Consider the following 18411-nt stretch of genomic DNA (forward strand, 5'->3'; position numbering starts at 1 on the left):
TTCTTGTATATAGGGGGCAGTATTATAGTAGTTATATTCTTGTATATAGGAACAGTATTATAGTAGTTATATTCTTGTACATAGGGGGCAGTATTATAGTAGTTATATTCTTGTATATAGGAGCAGTATTATAGTAGTTATATTTTTGTATATAGGGACAGTATTATAGTAGTTATATTCTTGTATATAGGAGCAGTATAATAGTAGTTATATTCTTGTATATAGGAGCAGTATTATAGTAGTTATATTCTTGTATATAGGAGGCAGTATTATAGTAGTTATATTCTTGTATATAGGGGGCAGTATTATAGTAGTTATATTCTTGTATATAGGAGCAGTATTATAGTAGTTATATTCTTGTATATAGGGGGCAGTATTATAGTAGTTATATTCTTGTATATAGGAACAGTATTATAGTAGTTATATTCTTGTACATAGGGGGCAGTATTATAGTAGTTATATTCTTGTATATAGGAGCAGTATTATAGTAGTTATATTTTTGTATATAGGGACAGTATTATAGTAGTTATATTCTTGTATATAGGAGCAGTATAATAGTAGTTATATTCTTGTATATAGGAGCAGTATTATAGTAGTTATATTCTTGTATATAGGAGGCAGTATAAGGGCGGGTTCACACATGGCGGAATTCCACTTAAATTCCGCTGCGGACACTCCGCAGCGTTAATCCGCAGCGGAGCCGTTTCCCCATTGACTTTCACTTTAAATTAGCAGTGTTCGTTTACACGATGCGTACAATTCCGCTGCGGAGCATAGGCTGCGGAGCGGAATTTGGTGTCCGCAGCATGCTCTGTCTGTTGCGGAGCAGTGGCGGACTCATGGCGGAATTTCTCCATTGACTTCAATGGAGATTCAAAGTTCCGCAATGAAGTCCGCAGCTGTCATGCACATGTCATGTGTGCTGCGGATACGTCTTGCTTTTTTAACTTGACATTTCTTCATTCTGGCTGGACCTATGTATTTCTAGGTCTACAGCCAGACTGAGGAAGTCAATGGGGCTCCCGTAATGACGGGAGCGTTGCTAGGAGACGTCTGTAAATAGTCACTGTCCAGGGTGCTGAAAGAGTTAAGCGATCGGCAGTAACTGTTTCTGCACCCGGGACAGTGACTACCGATCCCAATATACATGTATCTGTAAAAAAACATATAAGTTCATACTTACCGAGAACTCCCTGCGTCTGTCTCCAGTCCGGCCTCCCAGGATGACGTTTCAGTGTAAGTGACGGCTGCAGCCAATCACAGGCAAAGCACAGGCTGCAGCGGTCACATGGACTGGCGCGTCATCCAGGGAGGTCGGGCTGGATGCCGAAAGAGGGACGCGTCACCAAGACAACGGCCGGTAAGTATGAAAATCGTTTCCTTTCACTAGGGAAAGTGCTGTCCCTTCTCTCTATCCTGCACTGATAGGGAGAAGGGAAGCACTTTTCCCGCAGTCTGCAGCAGCTAGTCCGCATCAATGTACTGCACATTTTGTGCAGATCCGCTGCAGAATCTGCAACGCAGATTCTGTGCGGCATCGATGCGGACAGTTGCGGAGGAATTCCGCCATGTGTGGTCATGCCCTTATAGTAGTTATATTCTTGTATATAGGAGCAGTATTATAGTAGTTATATTCTTGTATATAGGGGCAGTATTATGGTAGTTATATTCTTGTATATAGGGGCAGTATTATAGTAGTTATATTCTTGTATATAGGAGGCATTATTATAGTAGTTATATTCTTGTATATAGGAGGCATTATTATAGTAGTTATATTCTTGTATATAGGGGCAGTATTATAGTAGTTCTATTCTTGTACATAGGGGGCAGTATTATAGTAGTTATATTCTTGTATATAGGGGGCAGTATTATAGTAGTTATATTCTTGTATATAGGGGGCAGTATTATAGTAGTTATATTCTTGTATATAGGAGCAGTATTATAGTAGTTATATTCTTGTATATAGGGGGCAGTATCATAGTAGTTATATTCTTGTCCATAGGAGAGGATAGACGTGTGCTTGTGAGCTCCCTGTTAGGACTATGCATGGCTTCTGACCCAGGTGGAGGGGAGGGGTCCTGGGCTGATGATCCTGGGAAAGCCCAGAGTCTGGAGTTTGGCCTGCAGCATGGAGATGGTGGAGGTGATGATCTGGAAATGGTGGCTGGTGAGTCAACTGAATCTCATGATGTTGGTAAATTGTGCACAAAAATGACAAAGAAAAATATCTTTAAAATGGAAATGCAAGTTCGCAAATTGAGAACTGAAATTAACCAAGAGACTGATCCAAAGGCAAAGCTGATGAAATGTGAGTGTCTGGATGTTTGCACACGTGAGCTGGTGATATTGAAGGAGAGATTGCAGAAAGAATCATGCACAGTACCCAAAATAAAGAACTGGGCAATTGAGAACAAAAGGGAGACCAGAGCCCAAACTGTGAAGAGAAAAAATATCATTGCAAAAAAAGACACTGACTATAAGACTGTGTATAATATTGTGGCACAGGGAAACCCTGGAAGATATGAGTGTGCAATGGCTGGAGGTTCACAACTCCCATCATGTGTGGGGTCTGTGCAATCAGTCAACAAAAATGCTGCTAAAGCGGCAGAGAAATGTGTGCCAGCTGACGAGGGGTTAACTGCAGTAGACTCTATGTGCAGTACTGATGAAGTGAATGCGAGTGGCACTCCTGGGAGTGAGCAAGAAAGTGCCTCATGTCCTGATATTATAAGTGAGACCTCGCTCAGCGCGGTGATTGACAGTCTGATATCGGATGAACCAGCGGCACAGGCTGAGGCGGACATTGCAGACCCTGTTCTGGAGGTTCAGCCGTCCGCAGTGTCAGTGAATGGAGTGCAGGTTACACAGCGATCAGGAGCAGATACAGGAGGATCTGCAGTACAATCAGCTGAGGAGAGGTCCAGTCCTGACCCACCTGCTGACAGACCTCAGTACAGGAGACTGTTCTCCAGCGTCACAAGACCGACTAACCCCACACCTCCGAGGAGGAACACGGTCAGAATCAGGTACTCAGGACCAGAGGAAAACATCCCCTCCAGACTCTACATTGGGAAAGTTTTGTTGAAGGAGTTTATGAAGTTTAAAGCTTCTGAGGTGTTCGCTCTGATCCACGTTCCCTCCAGCAGGAATTATGACATCAGTTTCAAGCTGCAATATAGTCTAGACTTATTCTTGAGTATTTATAACGATACAAAGGAGCACGCGATGTGGGAGCATCTACATGTCATCCAGCTGACTAAACCCCAGGTAGTCACCGCCACCGTCCTGTTCCAGTCTGAGGTGGTAGCTCTGGCAGATTTGCAGCACTGGTTGAGCAGATATTGTGAGGTGAAGAGACTGCCAACAAAGATCTATGATGAGGAGGAGATCTGGAATGGAGGATATTCTGTCAAGATCCAGCTGGTTCAGGAGAATGGAGTGACCAGACATCTGCCGCACTCCTTCTACCTGGGCTCGGAGAGAGGCGTATGTTACTACCCTGGTCAACCGCGACTGTGCCATAGATGTGGGGGCAGACACCTGGCATTCAACTGTTCCCGTATTAAGTGCTCACTATGTGGTCAGTTTGGGCATGTGAAGGATGATTGTACAGGACCTGTCATCTGTAACCTGTGCTTAGGACCTGGACATACATTCCGGGAGTGTCCGCATGCAGAACATAATAAGGAGGAGACCTTTAAAGGAGCCATGGAAGAAGAGCAGGAGGATGTCTCCATATGTGTAGATACAACCCCAGAACCTGGAAGTCCCAGCGAGGATGTGAGCCGAAGTACCAGAGACCCTGCTCCAGAGACGAATGTCCTATCTGTGGATGCTGCACAAGTGTCACCAGCCACTGAAAATAGAGGTCATGCTAAAAGCAAAATACCCAGTCACTCTGTCACCAAAACATCTAAACATCTGCCCAACACCAGTAAGGAGCCAGCTGAGCCAGCCGCAGCGACCAGTAAGGAACCAGCTGATCCAGCCGCAGCGACCAGTAAAAAACCAGCTGATCCAGCCGCAGCAGCCAGTAAAAAACCAGCTGATCCAGGCGCAGCGACCAGTAAAAAACCAGCTGATCTAACCGCAGCGACCAGTAAAAAACCAGCTGATCCAGCCGCAGCGACCAGTATGGATGAGGAGGGATTTCAGACGGTTAAAAGGAGAAGTAAAACAGATGATTCTTCTAGGAAAAAAATCACTGCTGCAAAGAAATAACCGGAGTCTCCAGTGCTGGCGATAACTGGGGGACGTTACTGTGCACTGGGGGAAGATGAACAGGAAGAAGAAGCAGAGATGGAGCAAGTCTCCTCACACAACCCAGATGATGAACCTCAGGATGAAGATGCTGACCCCCCAATGTCCACCAAAAGATGGGGTGTAACGGGACATAGTAGTGGAAGGGGGAAAAAAAAAGTAGGAAAGATCTGTAACCAAGAAGAGGCTGAAAATCACCTCTATTAATGTGAAGAATAGGAGCAGGCGGCGGGCGATATTCCAGCGTCTGTCTGGCGACAAACCCAATGTCCTCTTTATACAAGAGACTTATCTACAGAGTAATGTCCCTGCTGTGTCCCTGCAGTCACCACATCTAGTGGGACAGTGAAACTCTCAGCTGCTGTATGGAGACTTCTAGCCCGAACTCAGTTTATATCATAGAGGTTCACTATATGTTATAAATGGGGTGACCGTGTACCCTCTGTGGTGTGCGCGATGCTGCCCGGTCACCAATAAAGAAGAACTCTCCTGTAATACTGTCTAGAATAATATCATGAAAAATAGTTGATACTGGAGCAATATTCATATATTATGGTTTGTTTAATGATTGTGATGTTATTAAGAGACAAATGTTTATTTTCTTTATCTGTTATGAGTGTATTGCAAAGGTATTGTAATATTTTGTTGCAAGTTTTCAAATAAAAAAGATAATTATAGTAGTTATATTCTTGTATATAGGGAGCAGTATTATAGTAGTTATATTCTAGTATATAGAGGCAGTATTATAGTAGTTATATTCTTGTATATAGGGGGTAGTATTATAGTAGATATATTCTTGTATATAGGGGGCAGTATTATAGTAGTTATATTCTTGTATATAGGGACAGTATTATAGTAGTTATATTCTTGTATATAGGGAGCAGTATTATAGTAGTTATATTCTTGTATATAGGGACAGTATTATAGTAGTTATATTCTTGTATATAGGGGCAGTATTATAGTAGTTATATTCTTGTATATAGGGAGCAGTATTATAGTAGTTATATTCTTGTATATAGGGGTAGTATTATAGTAGTTATATTCTTGTATATAGGGGCAGTATTATAGTAGTTATATTCTTGTATATAGGGAGCAGTATTATAGTAGTTATATTCTTGTATATAGGGGTAGTATTATAGTAGTTATATTCTTGTATATAGCGGCTGTATTATAGTAGTTATATTCTTGTATATATAGCAGTATTATAGTAGTTATATTCTTGTATATAGGGGCAGTATTATAGTAGTTATATTGTTGTATATAGGGGGCAGTATTATAGTAGTTATATTCTTGTATATAGGAGGCAGTATTATAGTAGTTATATTCTTGTATATAGGGGGCATTATTATAGTAGTTATAATCTTGTATATAGGGGCAGTATTATAGTAGTTATATTCTTGTATATAGGGGCAGTATTACAGTAGTTATATTCTTGTATATAGGAGGCAGTATTATAGTAGTTATATTCTTGTATATAGGAGCAGTATTATAGTAGTTATATTCTTGTATATAGGGGCAGTATTATAGTACTTACATTCTTGTATATAGAGGCAGTATTATAGTAGTTATATTCTTGTATATAGGGGCAGTATTATAGTAGTTATATTCTTGTATATAGAGGCAGTATTGTAGTAGTTCTATTCTTGTATATAGGGGCAGTATTATAGTAGTTATATTCTTGTATATAGCAGCAGTATTATAGTAGTTATATTCTTGTATATAGGGGGCAGTATTATAGTAGTTCTATTCTTGTATATAGGGGACATTATTATAGTAGTTATATTCTTGTATATAGGGGCAGTATTTTAGTTATATTCTTGTATATAGGGGCAGTATTATAGTACTTACATTCTTGTATATAGAGGCAGTATTATAGTAGTTATATTCTTTTATATAGGGGCAGTATTATAGTAGTTATATTCTTGTATATAGGGGCAGTATTATAGTAGTTCTATTCTTGTATATAGGGGCAGTATTATAGTAGTTCTATTCTTGTATATAGGGGCAGTATTATAGTAGTTATATTCTTGTATATAGGGGCATTATTGTAGTTATATTCTTCTATATAGGAGCAGTATTATAGTAGTTATATTCTTGTATATAGGGGCAGTATTATAGTAGTTATATTCTTGTATATAGGGGGCAGTATTATAGTAGCTATATTCTTGTATATAGGGGCAGTATTATAGTAGTTATATTCTTGTATATAGGGGGCAGTATTATAGTAGTTATATTCTTGTATATAGGGGCTGTATTATAGTAGTTATATTCTTGTATATAGGGGGCAGTATTATTGTAGTTATATTCTTGTATATAGGGGCAGTATTATAGTAGTTATATTCTTGTATATAGGGGGCAGTATAAGGGCATGACCAGACGTGGCGTAATTACTCTGGAATTCCGCTGCGGACAGTCCGCAGCGGAAATCCGCAGCGTACACATACTCCATTGCCTTCCACAGCTTTGTGGTTGGGTTCGTTTACACGTTGCGGACAATTCCGCTGTGGAGCATAGGCTGCGGTGTGGAATTTGGTGTCCGCAGCATACAATGGTTGTTGCGGACGTGTTGCGGACTGGTGCGGGACTCATTGCGGAATTTCTCCATTGACTTCAATGGAGAGTCAAAATTCCGCAATGAAGTCCACAGATGTTATGTGTGCTGCGGAGCGTATTTGTTTTATGAACATGACATTTCTTCATTCTGGCTGGACCTATGTATTTCTAGGTCTACAGCCAGACTGAGGAAGTCAATGGGGCTCCCGTAATTACGGGTGTCTACGTGTGTGCACCCGTAATTACGGGAGCGTTGCTAGGCGACGTCAGTAAATAGTCACTGTCCAGGGTGCTGAAAGAGTTAAACGATCGGCAGTAACTGTTTCTGCACCCTGGACAGTGACTTCTGATCACAATATACCTCAACCTGTAAAAATAATAGAAGTTCATACTTACCGAGAACTCCCTGCTTCTTCCTCCAGTCCGGCCTCCCAGGATGACGTTTCAGTCTAAGTGACGGCTGCAGCCAATCACAGGCCAATCACAGGCTGTAGCCAATCACAGGCCAGTCACAGGCTGCAGCCAATCACAGGCCAATCACAGGCTGCAGCGGTCACATGGACTGCCGCGTCATCCAGGGAGGTCGGGCTGGATGCCCAAAGAGGGACGCGTCACCAAGACAACGGCCGGGTAAGTATGAATTTATTTTTACTTTTACTAGGGAAAGGGCTGTCCCTTCTCCCCCACAATATGCAACGCCCAGTCCGCATCAATTTAATGCCCATTTTAGGCAGAGCCGCAACAGAATCTGCAACGCAGATTCTGTGCGCCATTGATGCGGACAGTGGCGGAAGAACTCTGCCACGTCTGGGCATGCCCTTATAGTGATTATATTTTTGTACAAAGGAGTAGATTGTCCAGTAGGGGGCAACATACATAACATAAGAATGCTCTTCCCAGAATTTAAAGACTATAATAATCTTTGCTTCATCTTTAATCATGATGAGAGTAACGTTTGAATTGTATAAATTTGTATTGGGCAAAATCTATTGTTTACAATGTATTTACTGTATAACTTAGGTTTGACTGTATATACCTATTATATTATTTCGGTTTCAGATTTTTTTCAATCTCCCAGGTTGAATTTGCAGTAAATTAATATTGAAATAGAAATCCTTCTGACTTGGTTTCTTCCCGTGTTACTCTATAGATTGTATTGCACGATTACCGGGTACAATCCGTGAGAGACTTTTCTTCTTTTCTGTGGGACTGCAGGCTATAAATGATATTAAGAAGAATGTACCTTTAATGCGCCTCGGGCTGGATTACAGGAATTAATGCTCTGTAAAATGATCTACACTTTTCCATTTTGTGTGTGTTTTTAAGCATGAATCAGAGAATTATTTTTTTATAGTCTTTTCACTTTCCAGGGGTATTTGGAATGAAGTTAATAGTGTGTGAACTATTTAATTTATTTCAATGTGGAATTGTATACTAATGAAATGTAACAAAAAAAAAATGGCTGTATAATAGTTGAACCAGATCTTAAATACATAGACGGGACGAGTTAGAAATTTTATATTGAAGGATCAGCAAATACTTTTATTTACAATATAAGGTAAAAATTTTGAACATGACCAATAGGGTAAAAGGGGCAATTACCATACTGCCAACTACTGACTAAACATATATCATGGTACCTGATGTATAACATTTATATTTAAGCATTATATAGCCATACCTCAAATCACAAAGAGGGACAACCGATGCTGGGCGCAGTGATGTCAGTGGCTAATCCTTGAGCGGAATCCCCATTGCCGATGATCTGGCCAGGGATTCCGCTCCAGGAGGAGCCCCTGACGTCAATGTCCATATATGGACAGTGACGTCAAGGGCTTCCCCAAGCACAGCTCTTGAAGTAGTGCTGTGCCAGGGGAGCTCCATCTGCTCTGATTTAATTCTGAAGTAGGGAGCGGATGGTTCCCTGCTTCAGCATTGGGCTCAACTGTGGACGCAGACACAGTCGACAGCGGGAAATAACTCCGGCCACTCGGGACAGCGGGGCACCACCTGAAATCCGGGACCGTTTTGCTGAATCCGGGACGATTGGGAGGTATGATATAGCAATATTATTTGTGCACTGTATGTTATATGTTTACTGTATGGCACTATAATGCAATTTTAGGTGGACATTGTATGGGACTCTTCAAATCCTAAAAATATACCACTATAATCAGCCCAGGTTTTTAAAAGTCCATGCTCTTGAGTGCACTCCTGGGGTGTACAAAGTCCAAGGTTCCAAGCAGTCACAGGGTGCCAATGCAAAATGATAAAAAAAATTTAGGAAAAGAAGCCAGTGGATACCCTGAAGCGTCTTTGGATGTACGTATAATTAAAGATTGTGATGGTGGGCTCCATAGCAGAGTCATACCAATCCCTGCGTCATGCGGCACCCTCTCAGGCACTACAATATACATAACACAGTGCATCAGTTTTGTCAGGAGTATTTCTTTAATGCAGTTCTTGGTATACACAGTGCATAGTGCAACTTGTATAGTAGATAGTAAAGAGTAATAAACTACAATGAAGCTCCAGAGTCCAGTGCTTAACACTTCTCCAGCCGACACTTGCCATTGTGCATGGTGATCTTAGGCTTGTGTGCAACAAATACCATTTCTGGATGCACAGAAATAGAGTTTATAGATGATTTCTATAGTGAGTTATACAACAGAGGATAGGCGACTTTATGTGCCACACGCTTCTGTACTCAGCAGCTCTGCTTTTTAATTTTTTATGCTCTACCCCTTCAAGGCTGAGCTGTTGTTACTTCTAGATGCTTCCACTTCACAATAATAAAACTTACAGGTGACTGGGGCAGATCTAATAGATAATAATAACACTTACAGGTGACTGGGGCAGAGCTAGCAGATAATAATAACACCTACAAGTGACCGGGGCAGATCTAGCAGATAATAATAACACTTACCAGTGACTGGGACAGATCTAGCAGATAATAACACTTACCAGTGACTGGGACAGATCTAGCAGATAATAATAACACTTACAGGTGACTGGGGCAGATCTAGCAGATAATAATAACACATATAGGTGAGCAGAGCCAATCTGGCAGCTAATAATGACACAGGTGACTGGGGTAGATCTAACGGATAATAATAACACTTACAGATGATGGGTCAGATATAGCAGATAATAATAACACTTACAGATGACTGGGGCAGATCTAGCAGATAATAATAACACTTACAGGTGACCGGGGGAGATCTAGTACATAATAACACTTACAGGTGACTGGGGCAGATCTGGCAGATAATAATAACACTTTCATGTGACCGGGGGAGATTCTAGCTGATGATAATAATAACACTTACAGGTCACTGGGGCAGATCTGGCAGATAATAACACTTACAGGTGACCGGGGCAGATCTAGCAGATAATAATAACACTTACAGGTGACCAGGGCAGATCTAACAGATAATAATAACACTTACAGGTGACCGGGTCAGATCTCGCAGATAGTAATAACGCAGGAGATCGGGGCAGATCTAGCAGAATGGAAATTTCAAAGGTGGCATCCTATAACAGTGCCACGTGTAAAGTCACTGATCTCTTCAGTGCAAACCCCTACTACTAGCAATGTTTGTCTATGGATATTACATGGCTGTGTGCTTGATTTTATGAATTTGTTTTCAATAGATGTGGCTGAAACACCGGAACTCAATCATCCTTGCTGTCCACAGACGTTTGGCCCATAATAGTGTAGGTTTCTTATCTTTATGAGGTTCTGCAGATCTTCTTAAAATCAGACACGATGTGTAAAAGTAAAAGTTACTCCGGCAAAGTTGTTAATCAGAAGTGTTATTTTATCAGTTCCTTGAGACTCGTTGAAGAAGAACGTCGAGTACAGTTCAGTGATTAGATAAAAGCGGCTTCTCAAAGGAACCAAATGAAATAATCACTTCACCTCTGAATAAGACACTGATGAAAATCTCCACTGTAATTGAGAGAAACAGATTACAATCTGCGGTTATTGTGATATATCCTGAATCTAAAAATCTAATGTAACGGGAGAATGTCGGTAATGTAGCGCTGCGGCGGAGTACTCCAGTCATCACTTCATGGATGTACGTGTGTATGGAATCCTTAGTTAGATGTCCATTGAAGGGACAAACCTCTTTACTACCCTAGACCACCAGGGCTATTATTACCATTATCTCCTTCACCCACAAAGACCACTAAAGACAAAAATATTCATCCCTAAACCACACTAGGGTACCAGAGATTTTAATACCGTCAAGCCTGTCTTGGAATATTCACTTATAACCCGTTAGTGACCGCCAATACGCCTTTTCACAGCGCTGCATCTGAATAAAGCTGCACCGCCGGGAGCAGTTAAAACCCCCTGTTCTCAGCTACCGGAGGTAGCTGAGAACTTGGGGCAGCGCTGCTCGAACAGGTGGATCGAAATCCGCCCGTTTAACCCCTTAAATGCAGCGCTCAATAGCGCGTGCGGCATCTAAGAGGTTTTGGGGAGAGGGAGGGAGCTCCCTCTCTCACCCCACTGGCACCCTGCTATGAGATTGCAGGGTGCCAGTGTCTTCTGTGGCAGCCGGGGGCCTAATAAAGGTCTGACTGTAGTGGATGCCTCTGGCATGGCCTAGCAGATGCCTGTCTGTTGTAAACAGACAGGCAGTAATACACTGCAATACAGAAGTATTGCAGTGTATTATAAAAGCGATCGGATGATCGTATACTGAGGTCACCTAGTGGATCGAGCTAAAAAGTAAAAGTTTAAAAAGTTATTAATAAATAAAAAAAATAAAAACCCACTTTTTCCCCTTACAAAATGCTTTATTATGAGAAAAAAAAGTTAAAAAGTTACACATATTTGGTATCGCCGCGTCCGTAACGACCCCAACTATAAAGTTATGACATATTTTAACCCACTCGGGGAACGCCGTAAGAAATAAAATAAAAAACAATGTCAGAATTGCTGTTTTTTTGTTCATCCTGCCCTCAAAAAAATGTGATAAATGATCAAAAAGTGGCATGTACTCCAAAATGGTACTGATAGAAACCACAAGGTGTCCTGCAAAAGAAAATCCCTCATACAGCTGCATCGACAGAAATATAAAAAAGTTATGGCTCTTCAGATATGGAGACACAAAAACACAATTTTGAAAAAATAAAAGTGTTTTTACTGTGTAAAAGTAGTAAAACATAAAAACATAAAACCTATATAATTATGGTATCGCCGCAATAAAAGTTAATCAATACATTATATGTATCCCAAAATGCTGCTAATAAAAAATACAACTTGTTTCGCAAAAAACAAGTCACTATACGACTAGGTCAATGCAAAAATAAAAAAGTTATAGCTCTTTGAATGCGACGATGGAAAAGCTTAAAAAATAGCTTGGTCATCGAGGTTTAAAGAGGCTCTCACCACATTATAAGTGCCCTATCTCATACATACTTTATTAGCGATTTTAGATTTATGCTAATGAGTTGCTTAATGCCCAAGTGGGCGTGTTTTTACTTTAGACCAAGTGGGCGTTGTACAGAGGAGTGTATGACGCTGACCAATCAGTGACCAATCAGCGTCATACACTCCTCTCCATTCATTTACTCAGCACATAGGGATACTGTTAGGTCCTTATGTGCTGTCTTATACTGACACATTAACAATACTGAAGTGTTTAGACAGTGAATAGACATTCCACGGGATGTCTATTCACAATCTCTGCACTTCGTTACTCTGTCTGTGGTAGTTACCACAGAGGAAGCGTGATCTCGCAAGATTACGCGGTAAATGACAGGTTACAACGAGATTACGCTTGATCTGCTGTAACTACCATAGAAACAGTAACGAAGTGCAGGGATTGTGAATAGACATCCCGTGGAATGTCTATTCACTGTCTAAACACTTCAGTATCGTTAATGTGTTAGTATAAGACAGCACATAAGGATCTAGCAGGATCACTATGCGCTGAGTAAATGAATGGAGAGGAGTGCATGACGCTGATTGGTCAGCGTCATACACTCCCCTGTACAACGCCCACTTGGTCTAAAGTACAAACACGCCCACTGGGGCATTAAGCAACTCATTAGCATAAATCTAAAATCGCTAATAAAGTGGTGAAAACAGATCGTTTTATTAAATAAAAAGCATTACTGTCACCTACATCACAGCGGCGATCTCCTTATGTAGGAGACAGGGCACCTATAATGTGGTGACAGAGCCTCTTTAAAATAGGCTGGTCATTAAGGGTTGTGTAGTGAAATAAAATTGGCCATCAATATCTTAATGGTGGAGGTTTGACTATCGGCACCCCCCACGATGAGCTGTTTGAAGGGTCACGGTGGTCCGGTGTACGCTGCTTCCCCTTCATTTATAACACAGCTCCATACTGAACAACAGCGCCACCTTCATAGTGGTGGAGCACAGTATTACAGCTTCCTCCTATTCAAACGGCTCCCTTAAACGCTATGTAAAGCTTCTAAAGAGATTTTTTTTTCTCCATAAAATTGTTTATCGGTGTGTTTTGTGCAACTTTCTAATTACTTTTTATTAAAAAATATTTTTACTTATTGAGATACAGCTGCTTTGTATCCTGTATACAGAGCATCCATGTCTAGCACTGAAACCTGTATCCGTCATGTCCGCGGGACTCAGGATCGAGCTGAAAACCGATCACATCTAAGTTCATTACTTAGATGTGATCGATTACATGCGGATCCAGCTACTTATCCACATCTTGTAATATTGTAGTTTGCACAATGACCACTAGAGCACACACAATAGGCTGTCATTTCCTGTTTTCTGTAGCTCACTTAGCTTTGCTGTATATACTGGGACAAATGAGCAGAGTCATCTCATTATCAATAGAAGGTGGGGGAGTTAATGATAGCTCTATTACTCTGCTGGAGGCCTGGATAAGGCAGGAAACTAACACTATACGCACACTGATACAGCTCTGTATGCAGCTCCCCGGTCACTACATGATCTATGACACTGTTCTGACCATTGATTGCCATTCATTGCAGCTGCCATAAAGCACACACCCTGTTGCAACGTCTATCCAAACAATACTGGAAGAAAGTGTCTATCTCCAATATTGCTGACCCCTGGGAACTTTAATAATGATATTGTAAGTTTGTAACAAATCTTATTTCTGAATGCAGTTTGCAGTGTAAAGAATGGAGGTTAAATGCAGGATCATGTTTTCTGTATGTTTTTATTGTTTTTCTTATAAAAAAAAAACCTTCAAAGATGCAGTGTATGAGAAAAGTGGTATATCAAGTATACAGTACACTTAGTTAAAACTATACACACAATATGGTCAAAAGTATGTGGACACCTGACCATCACACCTATATGGTCATCCCATTCCAAAACTATTGCTTTAAATATGGTTTTGGGCCCCTTTTGCGAATACAACAGCCCCCCATTCTTTTGGGATGATTTTCCACAAGATTTTGGTGTGTCTGTGGGAATTTGTGCCCAGGACGGATGTTGGGAGAGGGGGTCTGGCTCACAATCAACATTCCAATTCATCCCAAAGGTGTTGTATGGTTTTGAAGTCAGGGCGGCCACTCGAGTTCCTCCACAACAAACTTGTCACCCCATGTAATTTTGGAGCTCGCTGTGTGCACAATTGTGTAAACTCTCTTTGTATGCTTTAACATTAACCCTTTACTGAAAATTCGGGGCCAAACCCTGAAAAATTGCCCCCGACCATTACCGCTCCTCCACCAAATGTTACAGTAGTCACTATGTATTCTGATAGGTAACGGCATCCGCCAAACCCAGATTTCTCCATCAGACTTCCAGAGAGTGAACCGTGATTCATCACTCCAGAGAACTCGCTGCTCCAGAGTCCTGTGACGACGTGCTTTACACCACTCTAGCCGCCACTTGGCATTGTGCATGGGGATCTTAAGGCTGGGTTCACACACCCTATTTATGGACGTAATTCGAGCGTTTTAGCCCCGAATTACGTCCAAAAAATACGGCTCCAAAGCGGCAGCAAACATCTGCCCATTGATTTGAATGGGCTTTACGATGTTCTGTGCCGACGGTCATTTTTTTTACGTCAAGCTCCGTCATTTCAGCCGTAACGGAGGCTGCCGTGTGAACATACCCTTACAGTTGACTGGGGCAGAAATTTCACAAACTGACTTGTGGTAAAGGTGGCATCCTACGATAGTGCCACTTGGAAAGTCACTGAGTTCTTCAGTATGACCCATAGCATTGTTTGTTTATAAAGATTACATGACTGTGTGCTTGATTTTATGCACCTGTTTGCGAAGGTTGTGGCTGAAACACCTGAATTCAATCATTAGAAAGGGTGTCCACATACTTTTGGCCATATAGTGTATATACTGTATGTACCTGCAGTCCTTTGAAAAGCCACAGCTAATAAATCAAGATATTGAGATGAATTTGAGTGAAATGACAAACTCAGCTCTGCTACATCTGTACATTATTCAAATGGTGTTTTCTCACCTCCAACATTTTCATCTTTTTTTTTTTATATCAGGAGCTTCAAAGAGATGCTCGTTTTCTGGTTGATGGTGCTAGCATATTTGACATTGTGCAAGGAGAAATAGGTAAGAATATTTGATGGTTCTGCTTATAATAATAAAAAAATAATAATAAAATAATAATAATAATAAAATAATTATTTCTGCTAATGAATGGAAAGAAATAATGATATAAATAAAAAAAAAGCAATACATTAAATCTACAGCTTAGGCTTCGTTCACATCTGCACCATGGTTCCGTGCCGACGTTCCATCTGAACGGAGCCCCGACTAACACAAACGGGAAGCATAGGTGCATTGATTTCAATGGTGACGGATCCGGTGCCAACGGTTTCCGTTTGCCTCAGTTGTGCAAGGGTTCTGTCGTGTTGACGGAATCAATAGCGTAGTCAAAATGACGTAACCCTTGCACAACTGAGACAAACGGAAACCGTTGGCACCGGATCCGTCACCATTGAAAGCAATGGTGATGGAAGCGGAAACCTTTGGTTTCCGTTTGTGTCAGTCAGGGCTCCGTTCCGACGGAAAGCTAAGACGGAACGTCGGAACGGAGCCATGACGCAGATCTGAACGAAGCCTTAGGATGATGCAGACCCACTACATTGCCATGGTAGTAATATTTGAGGAACTCTAGGGTAGTCAAGGGTTAATACCTCACAGTGTAACATGTCTTATATTTATGGTGGTTTAGGATCTTGAAGGGGTTAATAGGACCTGCGGTAGTCTAGGGCAGTAAAGGGTTACATTTTATTTTATTTCATCTAAAGTGGTCCAACATTCTATACGGATAGCAGCTTTGTTTTTCTGATACAAAGCTCCAAATCTTCTGTATAGACAAAGAGTTAAAGGATAAAATTATGCCTACGTGAGGCCACCACTAGAGGGAGCTCACTGCATACAGATTCATACAGCAAATATTGAATTTAATACACGTTGTATAATTCTATGTCGAGAGCTCCCTACAAACGAAATGAATTTTATAAAATAAAGCAGATCTGTCAGCAGACTCTGCTCCCCTATATAAGTGTAGCATAATAGGGGCATGGGTCCACCCTCCTATTAGACAAAAATATTGTGCCATTGGGTTAATAGGAGTGACCAAAGCGTTCCCCCTGCCTCTCCCGCCTCTCCGCGCCTTCCCCACCTCTCCTTGCATCCCTCCATCTCTCCCACCTCTCCTCTCCCCCTTTCCCACCTCTGCTCACCTCCCTCCCTCCATCTCTTCCGCCTCTCCTCACCTCGCTCTGCCTATCCCTCCTCTCCTCACCTCCCCCGCCTCTCCTTACCACCCTCCGCCTCTCCTCGCCTCGCCCACCTCTCCTGCCACTCTTCCCTCCGCCTCTCCCCTCACCTGCCACACCTCTCTCGCCTCTCCTCATCTGCCTCCGTCTCTCCTTGTCTCCCCCCACCTCTCCTGACTCTCCTCCCTCCGCATCTCCCCTTATCCCCCGCTTCTCCCACCTATTCTCTCCTCCTTCCACCTATCTCGCATTTCCTCACCTCCCTCCGCCTCGGCCGCCTCTTTTCTCCTCCCCCACCTCTCTTGCCTCTTCTCCCCTTCCTCCGCCTCTCCTCTCCTCACAGTGATTAATGGGCTGCTGTGTATGAAGATAAAGAATCAATGTGACGTATGGGGGGGGGGGCGTGCTACCCTCATGAATACACCGGACTCATAACTAGGTGTCCCCTGCATTCTTTAGTTGCTCCTATTTTTAGCTAGTAGTAAAGCGGACCTATCCTCATGTTATGCTACACTTATATAGGGGAACATAGTCTGATGACAGATCTGCTCTAACTCTATACCTGTATGGATGCTTCTCTCATACTGCGCCATTCTTGCACCCTAGCGGGGCCCATAGACTCTGGGCCATTTAGAAGATGTTTTGCCCATGTCATTAAAATTTTTGTAGGGGTAAGACTTTGGTATTAGTCAAAGAAAATAGCATCAGATCATTATAAGATTTCTTATTATTAACTTCAAAGCTCCTGACCTTGGGACAACCAACAGTTATTTCATATTTAATATCTATAAAAATTCTACATTACAGCTGTAACCAATATTAGTTATATCCAGGGCCGGCCTTATGTTGGATGGTGTCCAGTGCGATACCTTCTTTTGGTGCCCTACCTCCCCTTATGATATACAGTATACAGTTACCTATACCCTATAGTGCCTAATTATTCTCATACAGGATGATACCCAAATAACGGTGACAAAATATTGTCTAAAAAAAATGCCCTACCACCACAAACTGCAAAAATAATGTACAGTGCATAAAAAGCAAATTCCGCCATACAGGGCTCAAATAACAGCCTCATAAATAAAGCAATTTAATAACAGTGTTATATGATGTCTAAGTAATAATACTGTACAGTGCCACCATCACCATACACTGCAAAATAATATACAGTACAGTGCCAATGTAGCAACGCCGCACAATGCCAAGTAAATATTACCATACCGTGACCATATAACAGCTCCATACATAAAGTCATCTAAGAACGGTGCTATACAATGTATAAATGATACTGCTATACCAGTATTATTACGATTCCTGATAGCACCCCCTTCAACCGAGGCATTGCACCCCCCTAAGGCCAAAACTATTTTTATCAGTAAGGTAAAGGAAGCACAGCTTAATGTCTACTTGCTGCAATGACATTTGTGGATTGACACTTTTGCTCTTTAGGAGACTGTTGGGTTCTCTCTGCTGTCGGGTCTTTAACTTTGCATCGAAAATTTCTGGAAAATGTTCTTCCCAAAGACCAGGAGTTCACGAACAAGTATGCCGGAATATTTCATTTTAGGGTAAGAGGGGAATATTTTTGTTATACTCCATTTTTCCTCAAACTGGAATGAAAATTAGCTTCGTATGTCATCTACATGTCAAATTCTAACGTTATAAAAAGTCCCATTTTACTATCTTGCCGTGCAACAAATTTGCAGTCACATTTTCTCGTCGCTTGCTAAATTTGGAAAGGGTCAAGAAAAGTGGGCATGGTCTCCCAGGAGATGTAGACATGGAAAAATAAGTACAAAATGTGCAAATTTTGGCACAAATCTAACAGGTTTAGATTTAATTTTCAGACAGT

At 41.5% G+C, this 18411-nt stretch overlaps 1 protein-coding gene across 1 annotated transcript in view; it reads left to right on the forward strand.

Moving 5' to 3' along the window:
* LOC142761435 (calpain-13-like) overlaps nucleotides 1–18411 on the forward strand; it is a 132822-nt gene that overhangs the window by 16761 nt on the left and 97650 nt on the right. Inside the window, exons 2-3 of the mRNA XM_075864625.1 lie at nucleotides 15315–15384; nucleotides 18009–18127. Coding sequence (XP_075720740.1) covers nucleotides 15315–15384; nucleotides 18009–18127 — 189 coding nt within the window. The remainder of the gene's footprint in view (nucleotides 1–15314; nucleotides 15385–18008; nucleotides 18128–18411) is intronic.

The sequence above is a fragment of the Rhinoderma darwinii genome, chromosome 4 (genome assembly GCF_050947455.1).
Source record: "Rhinoderma darwinii isolate aRhiDar2 chromosome 4, aRhiDar2.hap1, whole genome shotgun sequence".
NCBI lineage: Eukaryota > Metazoa > Chordata > Amphibia > Anura > Rhinodermatidae > Rhinoderma > Rhinoderma darwinii.